The 22,805-nt window shown below is 33.2% G+C and overlaps 1 protein-coding gene across 34 annotated transcripts in view; it reads left to right on the forward strand.

Moving 5' to 3' along the window:
- Nucleotides 1–22,805, forward strand: part of PCDH15 (protocadherin related 15) — a 1,617,506-nt gene that overhangs the window by 1,260,380 nt on the left and 334,321 nt on the right. For all 34 annotated transcript variants that reach the window (XR_014827612.1, XR_014827610.1, XR_014827605.1 and 31 more), the window contains one exon: nucleotides 20,201–20,309. Coding sequence is in view for 13 of the 34 variants with exons in the window: in XM_084996683.1 (XP_084852809.1) it covers nucleotides 20,201–20,309 (109 nt within the window). In the remaining 21 variants the exon portion in view is untranslated. The remainder of the gene's footprint in view (nucleotides 1–20,200; nucleotides 20,310–22,805) is intronic.

The following is a 22,805-nucleotide window of genomic DNA, read 5'->3' on the forward strand; positions in this document are numbered from 1 at the left end:
TATGTTTAAAAGCATATTGTGATTTTATATTCCTTATAAGTATCATTACTATTATTATGTAAGAAATAATTTCTTCAAAATGAATTAAAATTTCTGTTTTTGTTTTTTTGTTTCCCATTGTCTTCCTTGTTTCTAGTGGCTTAAATTTAGCAGCCATGCTCCTGTCACTATCATAAAAGCTTTATCCTAATCCCTATAATACTTAGGAAATTTTTTCTTAAGTCTAGATTGTAGTCTTAATTACATTTTATACCGAAATAATTATCATTTCTGTTCTCTTGCTCTCTCCTCTGGAAGGACTAAGGCTTATTTGTGGGTAAATTGTTACCCCTTGGTCCAGGTGTTTCTGAAAGTGTCAAAGAATTTATCAGAATGCAACATGGAGAATGAGTTTCTAGGACTAAATTGAGTCCATATCCTACAGATTTCTCTAGGTTTCAGGAAGCACCCAAAGAAGAATTAATCTCCAATAATGTCCTTGTCCATTTCACTTTGGGTTACTTAAATGGCCGACCACAGTAAAGGAAGGAAAGTCACAAGAATTACAAGTAAGCGTTGATGAAATTTACTCAGAGGTTACTCTTTGCTGCTGTCCCTCTACTTGTTTTCTAACCCTTCTCATCTCCGCTCTGTCTCTATTTCATTTGTCTTTGAAGATTTCTGTCCCGATCCAGCCTAGCTGACATGGGTTACATGCACTACATCCAACTTTGATTTGATTCTCCAGTACTATTCATGATAATTTCTCATCTCCCTGTGCTGCCACCACAACCAAGGTACATTCTGATTTTGAACCCATTCAGGGCCCCCTCAGGACCCAGTTCCAGCTAATCCTGAGGCGACCTCTGACAGGGGCAAGTGTCAGAACACAATATGTTGGCCAGAGGGCCAGTGGTGAAAGTAATTCTCTTTCCAAGGCTGTGTTCTATTTAGTCAAGGCCTATTAAATGTCATGCAACTTGTTATTTTCTAAAAGTGAAACTTTTAGCCCTCCTGCAGCATTCTATTATGGTGAAGATTACTTTTAAAGTAATTCTAGGTCACTGTCTCCTCAAATGCTGAAGTTGTATAATTTTTCAAGAAGCTTTCCTGGAATACATACATTTTATAAGATTGAAAGTGAATAAGAAAGTTCTGAAGGATGCATAGCAAAAGAAAAATTGTCCTTTTAATTTGCTCATATTAGAGAGCACAAACTTCATATTTCAAGTACAAATAAGAAATATAAATGCTAAATAGAAAGTAAAAAGGATTTTAAGTTTTATATCAAGGTTTTCTATTGTGAGCTATAGCATTAAAATAAAGGTTTCATAATATGTGCTAGACAAGATTTTTGGAAAAATATGGCTATCAGAGTTATTAAAATATTGTTCCTACTAATTTTGAGACTTCATATTGGTTATTATTTTACTGTCTTTATTTACATTATCAAATTGTTTTCACTGAAAAATTTAAGTGCATAAACAAGTATTTCAAAAATATATTTAAGGAGATAAATTTTTGCATAAAGGTTGTTTTTTTTATATATATAGAAAGCTCAGGACTGGGCTCGATTGTACTTCCAACTCTGCCCCTAAACCAGTGTTACAATATCATTGTGCTTGCCCTTTAGCAGTTATTTATATTTAAGGTGAGTCTGGGATTTTTCCTCAGTTGAAACTATAATCTGACCCATTTTGGGAGAGGAAATAGTAAATATTTAGGTTCATAGCCTCTCAGTTCTAAGTGAATTATTACTGTAATAATATTCACTATTGTTTTTCTTTATGTTTGTTATTTCTTGGTGAATTTCATTCTATAGAAAAAATACTATGTCTTCCCTTCCTTGACTGTCCATATTTTCCTACTTTGTCAGCAAAACAAATAAAATCTGTTTTCAAACAAGAACAAGACATCAATCTAATTCATTCTTTGACCTTCATCTTCCCCTTGGCTATACAGGATTTGCTGTATCTAAGCAACCACATCTCTAGTTTTTCATCACTGGCAGAAATGGCTCTGGAATATTGGGTAAAAATAAGACCAGAGGAGGATGTCCCCAGAAAAGAAAAGAATCACTGATAGATTATCAATTTACCAGTTAACCACTTATCTTTTAAATGTGAAATATCTGAGATTGTTTTCATCTCTAGGCTGTTTTAATACTGAACAGATGTCATCTAACAAGTCATTTTGGAACCAGATCTCATGCACAGTACTATGCATATAGAAGCCATTTTTTGATACCTTTTAATTGATTATCTGTACATATAAAATGGGGAAATATGGATAGCTCCCATGTAATGTCAGTTTCACAATTATGTTGCTTGAAAATGAATGGTTCCATTGTATGATTTTATTTAAAATCAGGGAAAATAGATTTTCACATCTTACTTTAGTTCCATTGATTACTGGAATATTCTGAAAGCATACACACCCATACACATATAAATCCATACATTTATTATTTTAGGAAATTAATTTATGATGTTTTCAGCAAAATAAATATCAAAAAACATACATGTCCTCATAGTAGCAGGGTATTTTTTTCCCCTTACTTGACTTACTTTTCCCAATTAGGAAATTTATATTTGTGAAAAATTAGCCAAAGAAGGTGGCATTTTCCACAAACTCTGTTTTCTTTATTTTACCACTGGATTTATGCTTTTGGTATCCTTTAACCTCTCTGTAAAATAAATTAGTAATTTGATGTACATCACAGTGCTCCTGTGAAGATTAAATGAAATAAAACATTTGATAGGCTGTAACACTCTGCAAGAACAGGAAGTAATATTCACATTCCTCAGATTCGTAGTTATCCCCCAATCTCTGCCCTCCAAATTATTTGGTAGAAAGTTCTACACAGTATGCACTATTTTTAATAATTAGCTGTACTATATAGTAATTGATTAATTGATCTTGTCTTACATTTATATTTTTAAGCTTCTTAACAAGGAAAATCTTGTCTTTTTTTTTTTTTTTTTGTCTTTTTGACATTTCTTGGGCCGCTCCCGCAGCATATGGAGGTTCCCAGGCTAGGGGTTGAATTGGAGCTGTAGCCACTGGCCTACGCCAGAGCCACAACAATGCCAGATCCGAGCCATGTCTGTGACCCACACCACACCTCACGGCAACGCTGGATCCCCAACCCACTGAACAGGGTCAGGAATCGAACCCACAACCTCATGGTTCCTAGTCGGATTCACTAACCACTATGCCATGACGGGAACTCCTTGTCTTTTTTTTTTTAATCATCCACAAAAGTTTCAGTTCATTAGTTATATATATGTACATTCTATCTATCTATCTGTCTACCTACCTATCTATCTATCTTTCAGAATGAGTGAAAGGGAGAGAGACTTTTATTTCAAGACAGTGTTTTGGGAACTAGGGATATAGAGATTATGATCATATACCTTCAGGGAATATACATTTTAGTGTAAAGAGACAGAAAATTAAAATTTCAATAAATAAGATAATCCCAAGCACTGATACATGCTATGGTTAATACAATGGATCTTGAGTAACATGAATGCAAATAAATGAAAGGGTTTTTTTAGCTGGAGTGGTCAAGGGAAGGCTTCTCTGAGGAAGGGCCATTTTAGTTGAGATCTGAGGCATGAGATAAAAGGCTAAAGAAATAGAAAATGCAAAAATGTTGAAAACAGAAAAAGTTTGGCACATTTTTATAAGAAAAATAAAAACTGTGGAAAACCCCTACCTAACTTACTGCTTCAGGAAATTTTTAGTCTCTGTGCTCTCCTTCCTTGTACTTTGATGGGTGATTAAGTGGCATTAATTCTCATGGTTTATATGCACTTATATTAATTGTATCTGTCAGGATCCAGCCAGAGAAACAAAGCTCACATCATGTGGTGAAATTGAAGGACTTTGATACAGGGATCTAGTTACAATTGTATTAGAAATAAAACAGAGGAGGGGGAAGCAACTCAAAATTGAGTAACAGCAGAAGTTCTAATATGAATCATTCTTCAGTGTTCAATCTTGAATTCTACAATTATTTGTTGGATGCTATTTGCTTGAATTCTACAATTATTTTTGTTTATGCTATATGGTGAGATACCAACATGAACTAATCATAGCACTTGTGCTCAAGAATCTCAGAATCTAGTAAGAAATGAAACATGTATAAGTGATCTGAAATAGGCAATGCTTGTCCTGTGAGTTTTCAAAGGAATAAAGGAGCAATTCCAGCTAAACTCAAAAGAATGTGTCATTTGAGCAGAACCTTGAACTATTTTGATATTGAGAGATCATGTTGGGAACAGCATGAATAAGGGGTTGCACTTGGGAAAATGTAGGTGGTTTACAATGAATGATAAGTATTTTAGTTTGACTAGAGTAGTATAGAATGGAGGTAGTGGGAAATATGGTGGAAGGGTAGTAAATTGTAGCCAGATCTTGGAAAATCTTTGAATACCAAGCTTCAGAATATAGACTTCTGGAATTGGGCCATGGATTGCAAAGTATAACCCACAAGCCAAATCTGACTGATGCTTGTTTTTGTTAGAATCATGAGAAAATATGGTTTTTGACGGATAAACATTTTCAATCTACTTGATGATAGAGAACACTAACTTTGAGTACCAATTAAGCAAAATCTTATCTTCCCCCAAAAGAATTCTATTGTCCTTAATAGACCGATATTACCATAAAAGTACTCATATTATTACATAATGAATTTTGTAAATGAAAATTGTGTAAGATAATCAGAAAAATAAAGCTAAACATGTTAGAGTTCAGAGAATGAGAAATATAATAGTGGGAGGTACAGTCAAATAGATAAGTGAGGGCCAGAAGCAGTGGCCTTATCCACATAATGATGGAAAAATCAGAGAGCTTCAAAAAGCACAGACTTTAGAGTCAGATTTTTTCTTTTTTTTTTGTCTTTTTTTTTTTTTTTTTGTCTTTTTGCCTTTTCTAGGGCTGCTCCTGCAGCATATGGACATTCCCAGGCTAGGGGTCGAATCGGAGCTGTAGCCGCCAGCCTATGCCAGAGCCACAGCAATTTGGGATCAGAGCCGCGTCTGCGACCTACACCACAGCTCAGGGCAATGCTGGATCCTTAACCCACTGAGCAAGGCCAGGGATTGAACCCGCAACTTCATGGTTCCTAGTCAGATTCGTTAACCACTGTGTCATGATGGGAACTCCTAGAGTCAGATTTTGATTCAAACTATACCACTTCTTTCTCAAGGTTTTGATGGAATTTGTAACAATGATATTCTGAAAATTAAATATGTAGAATCTGGCTCATATAAAATATCAGTAAATATTAATATTGATTGTTAATAATGTCAATAATATTATTATATTTCTCATGTTTTCACTTTCTTTCATTAACTAACTGTGGGTTAATTGATTAGTAAACCAAGTAACCAAATATTTTCTAAGTAAACCAAGCTGACTATCTGATTCCCCTTTTCTTAAAATAAGAATTAATTAATTGTGGAATAGTTCAAATGCTTTTCCATTTGAAACTCTACTTTTTCCCCTTATTTAATTAACCAGCCTACTTGTTGCTATGCTTGTTCATTAGTTAACTGAATTCAGTTGAAAAATAACGTATACATTCAGCTATGTATCTGTGACTATCTTAAGTACTTTTCCACTAGTTTAAATACTTTACTTTCCACTGCTGTTTTGGGGTATAGACTTAATAAGATTCTGTAGTGGGATGCCAAATCATTCAATATTTTTGTTTGTTTTCTTGGGTTATTTTGGCCACTCCTGTGGCATTTGGAAGTTCCCTGGCCAAGGACAGAATGTGTACCACAGCAGTGACCCAAACTGCTGCAGAGCTGATGCCAGATCCTTTCGCCACAAAAGAATTCCCAATTAATCAACTTTTTATATTTGGAAACATTTTATCACAAGAGTACAATCATGGTTTTCAACAATAACAATCAAAGGAACATCTAATGATGCCCTAAGTCATGAGGGTTGGTCAGTATAGCATGTGTAAAGAGCTGTTTAGGTAAAGTTACAAAGAAAGTAACATGTTATACCCATCTTCCCCCTGCTTCCACCTCTCTTTTTTTTAACTATGGAGAAATAAATAAAGATCAGCAAGTGGGGGAAATTGTTAGAAAGGGTTAGAAGAGTATAAAATGTTTTGCATAAATTTTTACATTAAAATTTCCTGTGGAGCTTTTTCAAAATGCATGTTACCTAAAGCTATCCTTACATACCATGATTACATTTTCTGAAGTCAAGCCCAATATCTGTGTACTTTTTTTTTTTGCTATTTCTTTGGGCTGCTCCCATGGCATATGGAGGTTCCCAGGCTAGGGGTCGAATCGGAGCTGTAGCCTCCAGCCTACGCCAGAGCCACAGCAACGCGGGATCCGAGCCACGTCTGCAACCTACACCACAGCTCCCGGCAACGCTGGATCGTTAACCCACTGAGCAAGAGCAGGGACCGAACCCGCAACCTCATGGTTCCTAGTCGGATTCGTTAACCACTGCACCACGACAGAAACTCCCTTTTTTTTTTTTTTTTTTTTTTTTTTTAATCAAGTGCTTCTTATACAAATAGAATGTTATCCATGCTTACAATAATGTCAGTGGTGGGAAATAGGTACATCCTACATGGAAGACATTCTTGCTACCAAAGCAGGAATGAGAGAGGGGAAAAAAAACAACAACAAAAACTATTACATTGAACTTCTAAAGGAAAATTGAAAAGTTTAGCAAATGCTTCCAGAGACCCTGTGGGCAAATATCAAGAATGCCATTTGGAAAAGATTTATGAAGCATCTATCAGTGCCCTGCAGGCATCAGCATCCAGTTATCAACAGCTCCCCTGTTGTGGTTTAAAGTAGTAGCCTTTATTGCAAGGACAAAATAGAACTCTGAAAAAAAGCCCAGGTCATACCTTTTCAAACATTAAAACTGAATGTTTTAGTTGTGCTTCCACAAAGAGCCACATTTTCCCAAGGTCCTTCAGTATGCCAGGAATTTAAGTGTCACTAATGACATTTAATTTAGTTTTGAGGAAGTCTCATTCTGTTTGTGATTCAGAAGCTATCTGTGGGAGCTGGGTAAGTGCATGGGAAACCATGCCTTTGGCTGTTATTTTATACATGTACTGACAAGTGTCTTATACTATTTAGTGAGACAGACACAATCCTACCAAGACTATCAAAAATGAACCTTATAGTACTAGTATATGCTGATGTACATTTCCATGTTAGTGTTTTTTCATAAATTTTCTTTGTCAAGAGGAGACTCGAGTAAGCTTTACAAGTTCTTGCTATATTAGTCATACGGAATAACATTAAGATGAGACATTGGGTATCAGTTGTAACAAGAAATGCTTCTTTTTCTTCACCCAGTTTTCAATAACAAGAAACACATAAAAAGTTGAAGAAACATAAAAAGTTGAAAATCAACATCCAGTAGGATAAGTTCAGTCTTTAATATGTATAAAATGATACTGGTCTTGCAAAATGACTTATGTTCCTCATTTTATTTCAGGAATGTTTTTACAAAGCAAAATGATAATGCATGTATAGTTACCACCAGTACACTTTCATAAAGCTGATGCACAAATTGATTCTATGTTTAAAATTTTCAATATATCGGATTAAATATAACTAGAAAATACCATTAACATCTTTCTCGAGCTAGTATTAAATGTTCTATATGGCCTATTAAATTAAAAATACAATATTTATATCTAAAATCCAGGTAAAAAGTACTAAAACAATCTTTTTCAAACCACTTATGAAAAGGAAAATGTATTTATATTATTTAATTTGTAGCATAAATTAATCATGAATATTTTAATATAAACATGGTAAAATGACACAATTATTTCAAATATTACATATATAAAATTAAGTCACTAATCACTAATATTTATTCTTCACTGGTTCATATTCACAAGCCATCAAAACAATTCATATATCTGCTTTTAATTAATAAAATATTGATATTCTTGAGAACATTTGACAATAGCTTGCAGAAAGGAATATACAGGCCTCAAATATCTAAACAACGCTCTAAATTATTATACTTAATAATAAACATTCTACAGCAGATGTATCCGTCTTCATTGAGGCATCTGATTATAAAATTCCTTTTGATTAAAATGCGAGTTTCTGTTATAACTTCAGATCCACAGTACCATCTTTAACAGTAGAATTTGAAACAAGGGCAATAAATACAGAAGTTAAATGCTACTATAGCTCATTGTTCATTTTTCTGGCAAAGTTCAGAAATGACACTATAAAAATGTTGTTACTTCATACAGTGTATTTTATAGGACAATTATTATATGGTCTGTAATATGTATTATATAGAACTGTAAATCAATAAAAGATGTGATTCACTACTGCCACAGAATTCTCCCAGTTTTCAATGTTCACAAAACATCTGCAATGTGCCAGTCAATATGCTGAGTGAAATATATTATTGTTATTATTACTCTTAGTAGTAGTGTTTTACTATGCTGAATGTAAAGACTGGCTTGTGTTAGTTTGGTATTATAAGACATATTCAAAGAGATGCAGAAAAATGCAATAATTTTCATATTATTATATAAAGGTCTATTAAATATCATTAATATTAATATAAAATACTGAATTAATTCCACTTAATTAAAAAAAATTCTTATTCTTTTTTCCAGCTCTAAATTATGAATGAAAATATTGTAATATAGTTCTCATTCTAAAATTTTATTGAGGGCAGCAGTTTTGCAGTGTGTGTGTTTGTATGTGTTTGGGACTGATAGGTAGATTTGTGACAAATTAGAGACATTAAACAATGCAATTTGATGGTATTTTTCTTATTTAGCATTTCATCACCTTTGTCTCCACCAGTTTTGTTGCTACTTCTTTATAAATCTAGATTATTTGGAGCCTAATTCCTTATTTTAATTCATTTTTTTTTAGTATCTAATTTAGACACACACATGCACACACAATTTTAAACTTTGTTATTCTTATGTAATAGAGGATATCTCAATTTTTATTTTAAATCATTGTAAACATAGATAAATTAAGATTTTAAAACAGTTAATAGGATATAACAGAAAAAAACTATCATTAGGTTTTTAAAGGTGATTAAATTTTATGCAGATGTCCATTTAAGGCAGAGAAAAAGAATATATCAAAGCTTTTAGAACCAGTTATACTTCTGTTAAAAAAAATAGTTTAAAATTCCAGCCACAGCTTGGTGAATATTGTCTTTATTATTAACTTTCTTGATCAATTGAAGCATTAAATTTAAAATGTTGGAACCATAATACATGAAAGTAAATATAATTCAGCGTTTATATAACTTTGAGACAGTGAAAGAATAAAGAGAAAGAAATCAAATCAATAAAAGAAATCAAATAGGGAAAAATGGATATATTTGAGTACATAAGAGTGCCAAAGTCCTCATTGTCAAAACCAGATAATATTAAAAGGCAAATAACATACTGAAAATATTTTTTAATGCTGATGGCAGTGTTGATTTTTATGCTATGCACATATGCCATAGAAATAAAATTTTAAAATACTAAATTTAGAAAAGAAAACAGGCAAAGTTAATGAATAGAAGAAACAGATAAATATATCAATTAAATTGTGGTATCAACTAAAGAAACGCAAAGTTAAACCTTATTTAGCAATATTTCAGATATATATCACCCTCATATCAACAAGTATATATTGTTATAAACACTCACATACTACTGAGGAAATAAATCATTACCATCTTTCTGGAAAGTCATTGGCAATATGTACGAAAGAGTTCAACATGCTCTCATTCTTTCATCCAGAAATTCCACATTCAGACATTTAACTTATGAATATGATTAAAGACACAGCACAGTAATCAATACATTATATATGTTGTCAAAATAATGTAAGCATCTTAAATACACAACTATACAGCCTAATTATAACATAGTTAAGATTGCACATTACTGCAAATTGTGTTTTCAAAGCAGATTCATTGGCTTAGAACATTAGTTTTAATATAATGTGAGGTAAAAATCATCAACAAAATTTATATTTGTCAAGTGGTAGATACCACTGTGTAAACAGACAGATAGATGCTAGATGCAGAGATAATAAATACCTCAAAATATTAGTTAATAACCATAGTTACTATGGGGTTGTAGAGCTTAAAATATTTTTCTTTATATTTTTCTGTACCTACAAGATACACTAGTTAAAAAAAAATTGCTCTTCACCTGTAGAAATTTTCTGTTGCCAACTATATGAAAATTAAACTGCAATGTTTATAAGGCATTTTAATGATTCTCCTCAAAAAATCCCTACAATCAATCTACCTACCTGTATATCTATGTAACTATTTATCATCACTGGTGTATATGCATATTTTTTTAAATTCCCTAATCCCAGCCTCTATCAAATGCAAGCATATTTTTTTGTCTCTATTAATCTCATCTTTGATACATGGATCAAAATTTGCTTTATTCAAGCTTCACATGTTTAAGTATCTTTGATTCTTGTTATTTTGAATAATTCAATCACAATACTTGATCATGTGAGTTTTCTACCACAGCTCTCCTTTAATATTCATTGATAGATGACTTTATATTTTTTTTTCTAAATTCACTTGTGTTCATGTACTCTTAAGTCCCCATCCTCATGACTGTGAGCTCTTTCATAGTTCTGTAACTCTTATCTAATTTTTTTATACTACTTGGACAATTAATAGAGTTCTTTGCTCCAGGTGCTCAGTGCATTGATCTTTATAAATTGCGGAGTTATCATAAATTTCGCTACCTTATGATAAATCAAAGGGTAGGGAATGAGTGTTTAAATTGCTATGTGAAACTGCAATGTATCTGAGTCTATAGAAAAAGAATTTCACTGACACTTCTTTTTAATAAAGTAAAATGAAGTGTTCATTTTAAGTTAATACTCAACTCCCTGATATACTATCTTAAAATTGTGTTAAAGTATAATCATTAAATAATTGTAGGTTTTACATCTGAATCTCTGTTCAAAATTAAATAGTAATGATGGATGGTCCCCCTTAATTCCTTGAAACATTTGATCAATTTTGCAATCCTAAATACAACCTTCAAGATTCAAGTCAGTATATGTTTTCAGGAAAATGTACAAGATCTGGTTCTATATAAGCTTCCAGCTTAAAATTAAAAAAAATTTCCATCTCATTCTCTGCTTATAACTTGAAAAAAAATTTAATGTAAATGTTATACAATTTATAATAACAATTTCAATAATACTAATTATAATAATTTCCATATATTAAGCATTAAGCATGATACTATATTATATACATTATTTCATAAATTCTCATGAAATGTAGAAATTAGCTCATTTGGAAATTAGGATTCAAGCTCTGGGGGATTAAATATTTTATTGAAAACTCACTAGTAAGTTTGTCATGTTTTGTTGTAGGATACAGGTGTTCACCACTCAATCTACTGGCATATGTAAGAGACTACCTATTGTAACACTCAGAAGGTTGTCTCAGAGAAGAACTTTGAGCCCATATCTGTGCATTTTGATCCACTCTGGTGGCCACATTATTTTCTCCTCCAGTTGGGTGAAGTTAACTTCATGAGCATAAAGATCTTAGTTATAAAAATACACTCATAAAAGGAATTCCTGTCATGGCTCAGTGGTTAACGAACCCCACTAGTATCCATGAGGACATGGATTCGATCCCTGACCTTTCTCACTGGGTTAGGGATCTTGCATTGCTGTGAGCTGTGGTATAGGTTGCAGACAGGGCTTGGACTCTGAGTTGCTGTGGTTGTGGTGTAGGCTGCAGCTGTAGCTCCAATTTGACTCTAGCCTGGAAACTTCCATATTCTGCAGGTGCAGCCCTGAAAAGACAACAACAACAACAAAAAGATACTCATAAAATATCAGTGTGTGTATTTGTATGTCCCACAGAAACCGGAGAGAAAGGCCAGGATCTGTGGGGGCCAAGAATACTCTAAATAATCTAGACCTGAGAAACCCTTTATTCAACAGTCCTTGAGTATCTGTGTGCCATGTAAGTTTCTGGTGCTTCAGATGAAAGCAAATCAGCCTTACCTTGTTCTCAGGAAAGTATGGGCAGTGAAACTCAGATGTACAGTCATCAGGAATGTTCAATAAATTTTGATATGGATGAGCACAATATTCTCTGGATAGATATGAATAAGAGAAAAGTATCAACTATACCTCAGGTGGTCAGAGTATGTGTGCAGGTAGAGGAAACAGCCAAGTGTAAATGAAAAGAGAAATGAATAAATAGCACCATATTAAAATGAGGAACTTCAGTGAGACAGTATTAATAGGGTCTAAATGCAAGCCAGGGTGGGATATGTTTTCAAAACATTTAAGTGACAAAAAAGACATATATCAAGGTTAAATATGCGATTGAAAAAATATCTAAATGCATACTTTGAATAGAACAGTAAATCACAGTTTATATATAAATATATACATTTCAGATATATTCAGGTAAAAATACATCTGAAAAATTGTCAGATACATATTAGGATGCATAGAAATAACAAAACAAGTTTTTTTTGTTTTGTCGTTTGTTAGTTTTTTTTTCCCTTGAGACGTTTTTGTTTGTCTGTTTGAATATGAGACATAAAGTTCCAGTGATCAGGCAGAAGCTGATGTGGTTTTCATGTGTCAAGGCTATGAGTATTTCGCATGCATGCCCCTAGCTCTCTCCCTCATTCTAGAGAGGAAAATTATCAAAACTGTTTGGAAGACTTTAAAAAGAACCAGACATCTTATATCTTGTAGTATATAAGCTTCAAAGATGTATGTGAATGTTTCACTTGTGTTTCTTCTAGGATAACATAGAAAGTTCAAAATAATTGGCTTGGCCCTTGCCACCCACCCAAATACTACATTTTCTAAATGTTCACAAGGAAGAGAATATTTCAGAATATCTGACAGTTTTTCAAGCAGTTTGATAGTTTTGCCACTTGCAGAAAGCAAAACTTATCAAAGAAAAATAGAAATGGTAGTTTGGGAGTTCCCGTCGTGGCGCAGTGGTTAGAGAATCTGACGAGGAACCATGAGGTTGCGGGTTCGATCCCTGCCCTTGGTCAGTGGGTTGACGATCCAGTGTTGCCGTGGGCTGTGGTGTAGGTTGCAGACGCGGCTTGGATCCCTCGTTGCTGTGGCTCTGGCGAAGGCCGGTGGCTATAACTCCGATTGGACCCCTAGCCTGGGAACCTCCATGTGCCGCGGGAGCGGCGCAGAAATGGCAAAAAGACAAAAAAAAAAAAAAAAAAAGAGAGAGAAATGGTAGTTTGGCTTCTTAGGGGAATACGTTAAGTGTATATATGTGTATATATATATATATATATATATAAAATAATGTCTATGTGAGAGCATGTGTGAGCATGTTAGATTCATTTTTCCTTTCTGTGTCATCTAACATATAGAAACAGACAAGAATATGCCTACATATTTTCAAAAGCTTCTGAGAAAATAGTATACCTCCAATATAATATGACATGAAAATAACAATGTGCACAAATTGACAATAACAAATTGTTATTGACAATTGTGTAGTAAATTTTCTTTTATGTAGTCGAAATTTATTTATTTTTTTTACTAAAAGGAGAATATAATAGATTTTAAACATCAATTGGCTATTAAGTGGGTTTTTTTTTTTTGTCGTTTTTTTTTTTTTTTTTTTTTTGCTTTTTAGGGCCATACCTGCGGCATATGGAGGGTCTAGACTAGGGGTTGAATTGGAGCTGTAGCTGCCAGCCACAGCCACAGCCACAGCAACCCCAGAACTGAGCAGCGTCTGCGACCAACACCACAGCTCATGGCAATGCTGGATCCTTAATCCACTGAGCGAGGTCGGGGATTTAACCCACATCCTCATGGATACTAGTCGGGTTTGTAAACCACTGAGCCATGGTGGGAACTCCTTAAGTGGGTTTTTAAAAAGGATTTGGAAAAGAATTTCCTAAATATAAAGAAAACATAAAATTTAACAAAAGTAATTTAATGATAAATTAGTTCAATTATTTAAGTATTAAATTATAGAGTTTGCTATAATTTCAAATCAATTATCAGTGCTAGTAATATTTTTAGTTGATGAAGTTTTTACTATTTTAACACAATTATCCTTTTTCTAAATGCTGTAAAATTATTAATTAAAATATAGACCACAAATTAAGCAATGATGAACCTAGCATTACATATATAGAAGGGTGAATATTAGAATCAGTCAAAATAAAGAATTATAATAAGCTAATATAATATGCCAGAGATACAAGTCATTCTATGAGCTCAGTTTACCTTTACAGGGTTGTCTCTGAATATAATTGTTTTTATTTTTTCTACCACAACAGGGAAGTCTTTCTATAGATCCCTGCTGGAGATTGCTGTACTGTCTTAATTTAATTTAAAACACTTTAGCAGTTTCAGTGTAATATTATGTGTATACTACTCATATGAAGACATAATTCAAATGTTGAGTTGAAGAATATTTAGAATTTAAACAGACTATTATCTGTATCTCAACCAAGGTTAAAGTTTTTACTAATTAGTCTTCTAAATATCAAATATAGGTGTTTAGTATTTAAATGTTTTGCTCCATTGACTTGTTTGATAAATAATAGATAATTGGTTTCCGTTAGTGAAATAAAAATTATTTAAGATGTAAAGACTGGCTAAAATTATTTTTAAGACAATCTACCCATTTATGATACAGATTTAAGAACCAAATGAATTATGTGCCTTTTTAACTTTCAGGTTGATATCATAGGCTGAATCCTATAGTTTCACGGACTATGACTTTTTTTTTTTATCTGATGCTTCCTAAAATGATGAATGTATCCTACCTGTGAAATCTCAGTGTTTCCCTTGAATGTACTTTTTTATTTTTTTGTTTTTTGCAAGGTATTAATTTAAACACCAGAAAGAACAAAGATCAGGTACTTCCATCAACCTGCAAAACAGGTTTATTAACCTTCTTTTATGATTGCTTGCTAATGCATTTTTATTTATTTTGTGTATGTAACAAAATATGTATTAAAACTTGATTTCAGTCTGGTAGTGAGGTTGTAGAAAGAGTAACTAACCTTGCCTTAAAACTCTAATTGCCTACCATAATCTTCTCAGAAGAAGGTAACAGTTAAGCACAGAAACATTGCCTTAGATTAATTCAGGAGAAGACACCTCTCCAGAAAAGCTAATGAATTTGAAGCGTGTTCTCTCTAGTGGAATATTCTTGTGTTTTATAATCATTAAGTCACACAGAATTTTGGAGGCAATCATTTTGTTTAATAATTTCTATGATTATCTTCAAAATACATATCTTTTTAACATGGACCTAATTCATTTTAGAGATAAATTACCATTACTAAATATGTCTGGAAACTTAGCTCTGATGGTTCAAACAGTCATGAAATGCCAGTCTGCTATCCTTTGCACTTTTAACATACACTCATGAGCTTGAGCAGTGTTTCAGAGACATGACTACTTAAAGACAAACGAGAGTACAGAGAAAAGAGATTTTCTTTAGAGACAAGGTGCCAAAGAGCTTTCCAATATTTGGGTGGAATTTCTGTCTGAATCCAACTTGATTAAGAAAATATGTTGAAAGCTGTTAGGCACTAGGCTGTAGGGAATAAATCCCAATAAGATATTTTCCACCCCCAAGCAAAAAAATTTTAAGAAAAGAGGTAAATATGGCAATTGTACCATGATAGAGGAATAGTTGATCCTTTCCTAAGGATACACAAGTTTATTTGAGTCATGGTTGCATTTCTAATTTCCTCAGCATATTCTTTCTCTATAATTTAAATAATAAAATCAGCAGCTAAGAGAAATGAGTGGATAGAGAGCAATAAGGAGGATCAATTACTTTTTATTTGAAGACAATCTGTCCTTCAAAAGAAATACACCTCTGAATTGCTTGTTTTTTTCACAAAAATGTCAACAATTGTCCTGTCATTAGCCACTTCTGGAGTATTTTCTTATTTATGGGTACTGCAAAGTCTACTTGAGAGTAGTGCTCTTTTACCAAGTTTGATAATTCCATCCAATACAAACTCATAAAAATGTATCCAATATATAATATTTGCCAAATCTTCTAAAAGAGTACATGTTCTTTCTACAAAATTCTTACTTATTCTAAGGATTTGTTTCCCTCTGGGTTTTTGTTGTGTAATATATATATATATATATACACACTAAGTTTTTGTATAACAATTTATATATATGTACCTTCCCATGCCTGACTATATCTACCATAGAGATTTGGGTATAAGTTAAAAAAATGATGGATATTATGTTTCTTCTTCTATTGAATATATACATAATTTTCTAACTCTGACAAGTTTTCCTTATCTTTATAAAAATATATTAAACATTTAATGCTGTAACCCTAAAAAAAAAAAAAAATAGTATCCTTTGATGCTGTATTTTACTACTGCTAAAAATTCTCAGGATAAAAAAAAAGAAAACTCTCAAGATTCAAAGACTGCAGTTCCCGTTATGGCTCAGTGGTAACGAACCTATCATCCATGAGGAAGTGTGTTTGATCCCTGGCCTTACTCAGTGGGTTAAAGGATCTGTCATTGCTCTGAGCTTCGGTGTAGGTCATAGATGTGGCTTGGATCCTGCTTTGCTAGGCCTATGGCTAGGCTGGTAGCTACAGCTCTGATTTAACCCATAGCCTGGGAACTTCCATATGTTGTGGGTGAGGCCCTAAAAAAGAAAAAAGAAAAAAAAAAAAAAAGTTTCAAAGACCACTGTCTATTCTGTAGATAATCTTGTGGGTCATATTTGAGAATTCATCTTTTTTTCCTTTTATTTATTTATTTATTTATTTTTTTTTTTTGCTTTTTAGGGCTGCACTAGTGGCATGTGGAGATTCCCAGGCTAGAGTTCCAATTGGAGCTACAGCTTCTGGGCTATGCCACAGCCGCAGCAACATCAGATCCAAGCCCTTTCTACCACCTACACCATAGCTCAGAGCAAAGCCGGATCCTTAACCCCCTGAGTGAGGCCAGGGATCAAACCTGCAACCTCATGGTTCCTAGTCGGATTTGCTTCTGCTGCGCCACCAGGGGACGGCCATCGTCTCTTTTTACTTTTAAAGCTAGATTTTTATGACAAACTTACTAATGATAGCACAAGAAAATAATTTTTCTTAAGTTTCTAGTTTTACATGACAGGAGTTCAGGTCTAATGAGTTATCTGAAACAGCCACATTTCTCTCAATTTTCCAAAAACTTATTGAAGCTTGTACCAAGAGGGTATATTTTATTTTATTCTCACTAGTCCAATTTACCTATTTCTTTATAATATTAAAAATAGTACAGGGTTTGGTAACTGCGTAGTCAAACAGGACTGAATGGCTTTAAATAAATATCTTTCATCCCACCCACCCTTACCTCCAGACCCACACACCTGAGATATTTACATTTTGCTATATCCATTTTTAATTCTTCTGATGATTTACCAGTGCAATTCTGAACAGCATACTCGTTTCTTTTTGTTTCTCAGTTCTCACTGTACATTTACTAACAACCAACTATGAAAGATGAGAAATTTAATTAGCACTTCTTCCCTCTTGATTTTGTTGTGTTATTTTTGACTTTCCTTTTGTTCATAGAACTTTAAGTTAGTAAAACTCTATTTCATCTTCCAGCAACTTCAGATAATATAGAACGATTTTAAACTCCATGACTCATTACCAAAATCAAAACCACTTATGTGTTGGTTATATAGCAGCTCTGTGAAAATAAGCAGAGTGAAGTTAATCAACAGGTCATGGTCCTTAAATGTCATAATCTCCTCAGAAGAGCTCATATTTAATTTTTTAAAATTCTAGGTGAGTAGCAAAGAGAGTTCAAAAAATCAAAACCTTAATATCTCTTGTTATATTTCCCTGGGCATGGGAAGTAGGAAGGGATTGCAGAAAATCCTGATATTTGAAATGCCTTCTCAAGGTCCAAGTAGAGCCATACTTTTGGAAAAGCTATGGCAGAGTTAATTAGCTGAGCTAAGACTAAAATAATTGAGCTGTAAGCCAGCTTTAGCTGATACAATCAGACTTCTTTGCAAAAAGGCTAGGAAGAGCTGATCAACCCTTATATGTTCAATTTCTGTATTCAAACATATACATGGAAGAATCTCATTTTTTTTTCCTGTTTAGGGAAGAATACAGGTATTACACAAGTAGTAAACTGACTTTTGGGACGCTACGTCATGGGGGGAGGGGAAGATAAAAAGTTTGAGGTGGATAGTAGAAAGCAAAATGGAGAGAAAGAAATGGAGTAGAGGGCAGAATTTAAGAGTGCTGTATTTTTTATTGTATGAAAGCAGTGGTCATTTGGGTTTAATGTAGTGATTTTGATACTGATTTTACATTTTAATGATTCTGAATCCACAATTAAAGAAGCAAATAGAATATGAGTAACTATCCCTACAAAAGACTCTTTATTTTTAGGAAAATACTGATAACATTTAGATGACTGAGAACCCATTAAAGATTATGAACTGGAAAGAGCCCCTAAGATGTATGAGGGCTCTAAATTATTGGTCAATTATTATCTTTAATTATTAAACTTATATGACATAACTTAGTAATATATTTAATATAAATTAATAACATAGTTTAATCAACATTAAGTTTTGTGCATGAGGATTAGTGTCTTTGCTTTTTTGGTGTTATTTAAGTTAGAATGCCTCAGCTATACATTTCTGCAGAGATTAGAAACTACTGATTTTGTATAAAAGTACATGATATGTTTCAAAGGTATGTTATTTAGAAAGAAATAATATAAAAGAACATTGCAACAATTCCTTAGAATGTGAATGAGATATTGAGATAGACTCTATTTCCCTTGAGAATTACCACTTATGTATTTAGACTGAGTATTGCAAATACTTAAAGCAGTATTTTCCAAACTGTGTTCTAAGAGTATTAGTTCAAGGAGATGTTAATGGGTGGTTCTAAAAGATGTGCAAACAATACCCCATTTTTGGATAGACATTATGGATGTTAGCACAGTTAGGTCTCTGAAAAGACCTGCAGTACAGTAAATTAGCTGTTTGAAATGTGATTTAATTTGATGTTTCTTGGGAGTTCCTGTCATGGCTCAGTGGTTAACGAACCTGACTAGTATCCCTGAGGACATGGATTCCATCCCTGGCCTTGCTCAGTGGGTTTAGAATCTGGTGTTGCCGTGAGCTATGGTGTAGGTTGCCGACATGGCTTGGATCCCAAGTTGCTGTGGCTGAGGTGTAGGCCGGCAACTACAGCTCCAATTGGAGCCCTAGCCTGGGAACCTCCATATGCCACAGGTGTGGTCTAAAAAGACGAAAGACAAAGAAAAAATATGATGATTCCCAAGCTTATCTCAGTAGAGTACACGTTTGTCTTTTCAGTTTACCAGTTAGAATCTACCACAGGGTTCAGCAAACTGTGTTCTCCTTACCACTTGTTTTGTAAAGTTTTATTATGACAACAATCATTCCTTCTTGCGTTTGTGTCTCAATGGCAGAGTTGAAAGGCTGCAGAAGACTGTACATGGCTGGCAAAGCCTAAGTATATTTATTATCTGGACTTTCACAGAAAATTATGTTTGCCAATCCTAATAGCAGAACAGATACCACTGGGGATCATACTGGGAAATGCTGACTTATAGAGATGTATTATAATTTTAAATACAATATTCTTGCAGATAATTATAAGTTAAATGATTATTCCTACATGATATATAATTAATTTCAACTATATGAAGCATGAAATGCTGGGGCTTTGATTTCTATTGAATTAAAGCATCAAATTTTAAAGATTTTAAAATAATCAGTTTACGTGAAACGTTAAGCCATCAATTTAGAAGAAAAGAATATAAAGATTCTTACAAATCTTATCTAAAGCCAAAGACTAAAACTACTTGGTACCCTTATACTTCTTTTGATTAAATTATTTAGGGAATATTCAAAATGTATTGATATCATTCTTGCTTGCTTTTCTTTTAGGAAAAATTCTTGATATAAAGCCCTATGTATGAAGGTTACTATGTTTTGAGATTGGCTTTGAGGACACCTTATTCCTTTCTCAGATTCAAAATTAAATAGTCTAATGTTAAATTATAGATCTTGAAATCTGAGTTTACTAGCTCAAAAGTTATCTACCTGTCCAAATTATAATATTTGAGTGTCAATAATCTCTGAGGTAATGAAGCTGAACTAAACTCTCTGAATTTGTTTTTTTCCAGGAAGAACTGAATCCTATCATTGTTACCCCATTGATTCAAGCCATCGACCAGGACCAGAATATTCAACCACCATCAGATAGGCCAGGCATCCTCTATTCCATCCTTGTTGGTTTGTATCTGCTAATATTTTACACTCTCAGTTATCATTCTACAATCAAATAGAAAAAAAATCTTTTTAAATTAAAAATATCTATAATAACAAAGATTTGCTTTTTGGAAATTATTGGGGATTTTATGTATAAGTAAATTTTAAAACGACTATTTTTCTTCCTTAGAATTGGTTTCAGTGAAATGTATAGAAAAATAAATAGAAACACTTTTATTGAGGAAGCAAAACAACTTAAAATATAGGATTTAATCTACCTATTGGTAGTTTCTCTGTATCACCTCATAAAGAACTATCTAAGAAAAAACTGAAAAATCAATTGAAAAACTTGTACTGTTCACTCTACTGGTATTTTATTGTTGGTTGGACACCATTACATAATTCTGAAAATATGTGAAAATTAAATAAGAGCTATTGGAGACATGAAAGCAATGAAGGGTCATGATTTGCCCAAGGGCACATAACATGTTATATCCTTAGCTCATTTTTCCTTGAAAAATCTCACAGAAGCCATTCTAATTCTTCCTGTGCCTATCTGATAATTGTGCCAAAAGTAAAAATGATGAGAATCTGATTATGTTACCCTTTTTAAGTTGCTTTTGCTAAAATATGGATATTGCTGCTTTGTATGATTTATAGTCTTCAGAGAGACAGATACATGTAAGACAGACCAAACATCTCTTAATGAAGAAGGGATCAATTTTGAAGTATGCTTGAAAATAACTATTGAATGGAATTTGACTTTACTTTCAACCCCTTCCCACCAAATGCTTCTAGCCCTTTTGAAAGGTCACACACATAACAACACAACTACCTACAGATTTTAGACAGATTTCAAAATATGATGATATATTCTACTTAAAAATGCTGTCTGTAAAGAAAATTCAAGTAATTCTGTTTCAAGCCCTCGCTGTCTAGAACTACACACATATTATAAGTCAGTTGTAGAGATTAGACTATTAAATTTTTAAAAAGCTGTTATGAACATAATCATAAGTCTCTTAAGTCTGTATGGGTTTTGGCATACATAAAAGGAAACAGGCATTGTTTATTTCATTAACTGAGGGACTGACAATATGTTAGTTACTATGCCAGATGCGTGGATACAAAGATGAGAGGTAAATATTTGAGGTTAGGGAGGGGTACGTCTATGGATAGAAATATGTAAAAAGATAAATTAAAACACGTGGTTTTAAGCCCTACAAATAAAATATGAGCCACATATCATGTGGGCTCATGGGAGAAGATTTCGAAGGATTTCTAAGAGAATTGCTTAGGAAGAGTTATTTTATGTTTATTCTGTCTTTCAATAAATGAGTTTCTCTGTCAATAAAGACAGATTCCTCACATTGTAGCACTGGTTTGCAGGAAGCAGAGACAGGCAATAAACAATTAATGTAATAAATAAATGTATTTATTATTAAAAATATATGAGGAAAATAGAGATGATGAGTGGGATTGAAAGTACAGAAGGGGTATTGCAGTATTAAATAGGATGACCGGGATATGAATGAAAAGATGAGATTTGAGTAAAACCCTATAGAAATATAAGGAGTTAACTATGGTGATATCTCAGATTGCTCCTCTTTAAAATGGGGTTGATCAAAATATACCTTTCTATAAAAGAGTTTTGAGGATTTTATCTATGCATGTGAAAAATAGCGCCTGGGAAAAAGCACTCAATAAATGTTAGTTGATGTTGTTATTGCCATTAGGAAGAAAAATAAAGATGTTTCCTTAAGTCATACAAGATTGGTAAGAATAGAAGCATGAATGCCTCTGCCTGTCATAAGACAGGATTTCCATGGCTCTGATTTTAGCTACTTTTCCATAACTCTCTTTGTTTTCCTTATCTCCATCCAAATAATTCTGAATATATGTGTTGTTCTTCAGAGCTTATTTTCCCAGTTGCTAGGTGGAGAGCTCTTCTACTCACACTTTATTTATAGTTTGTTTACTAGAAGTAAGGATTTGGATACTGATCTGTATAAAAAGGTTATCCAAGGACTACTGCCAACCTTTTCACTGGTCCTACCATCATTACTATCAATGGTGGAATTATTGCCACTGCTATTGATTACCCCCAGTAGACTAAGCCAATCATATGTCACCTTGATTCATTATTTACTGTGTGTGTCCATTGCCTTTCTTCACAGAAGAGTGATACCATTATATCTGTGGGTGCTGGACTGGCAAGGAACACCTGAGTCAAAAATACTTCAGAGTAAAAGCGAAATTAAAATTCCAAAATTGGCTCTTGACTTATAATAGAAATTGCTTTATCCCCAAATGTGGTGATTTTTTAAGGGAGATTAAAACTTGCATAGTGTGGACAATCACTGTTTCTTTTATGACTAATTATTAGGAGGATTAAATTTAGGTTTAAATTGGAGAATGAACTAAAAGAAAAAAATCACAATAAAATCTCAACTGATCAATACAAAATAGGATTTTCTGGTGAACTAAAATATTGTTTAGACAAAAATTTACATGGATTGA

This window comes from Sus scrofa, chromosome 14 (genome assembly GCF_054392235.1).
Source record: "Sus scrofa isolate SSC_HxYL_T2T_F1_AM1 chromosome 14, Sscrofa_HxYL_maternal_Yorkshire_Landrace_v2.0, whole genome shotgun sequence".
NCBI classification, from domain to species: domain Eukaryota; kingdom Metazoa; phylum Chordata; class Mammalia; order Artiodactyla; family Suidae; genus Sus; species Sus scrofa.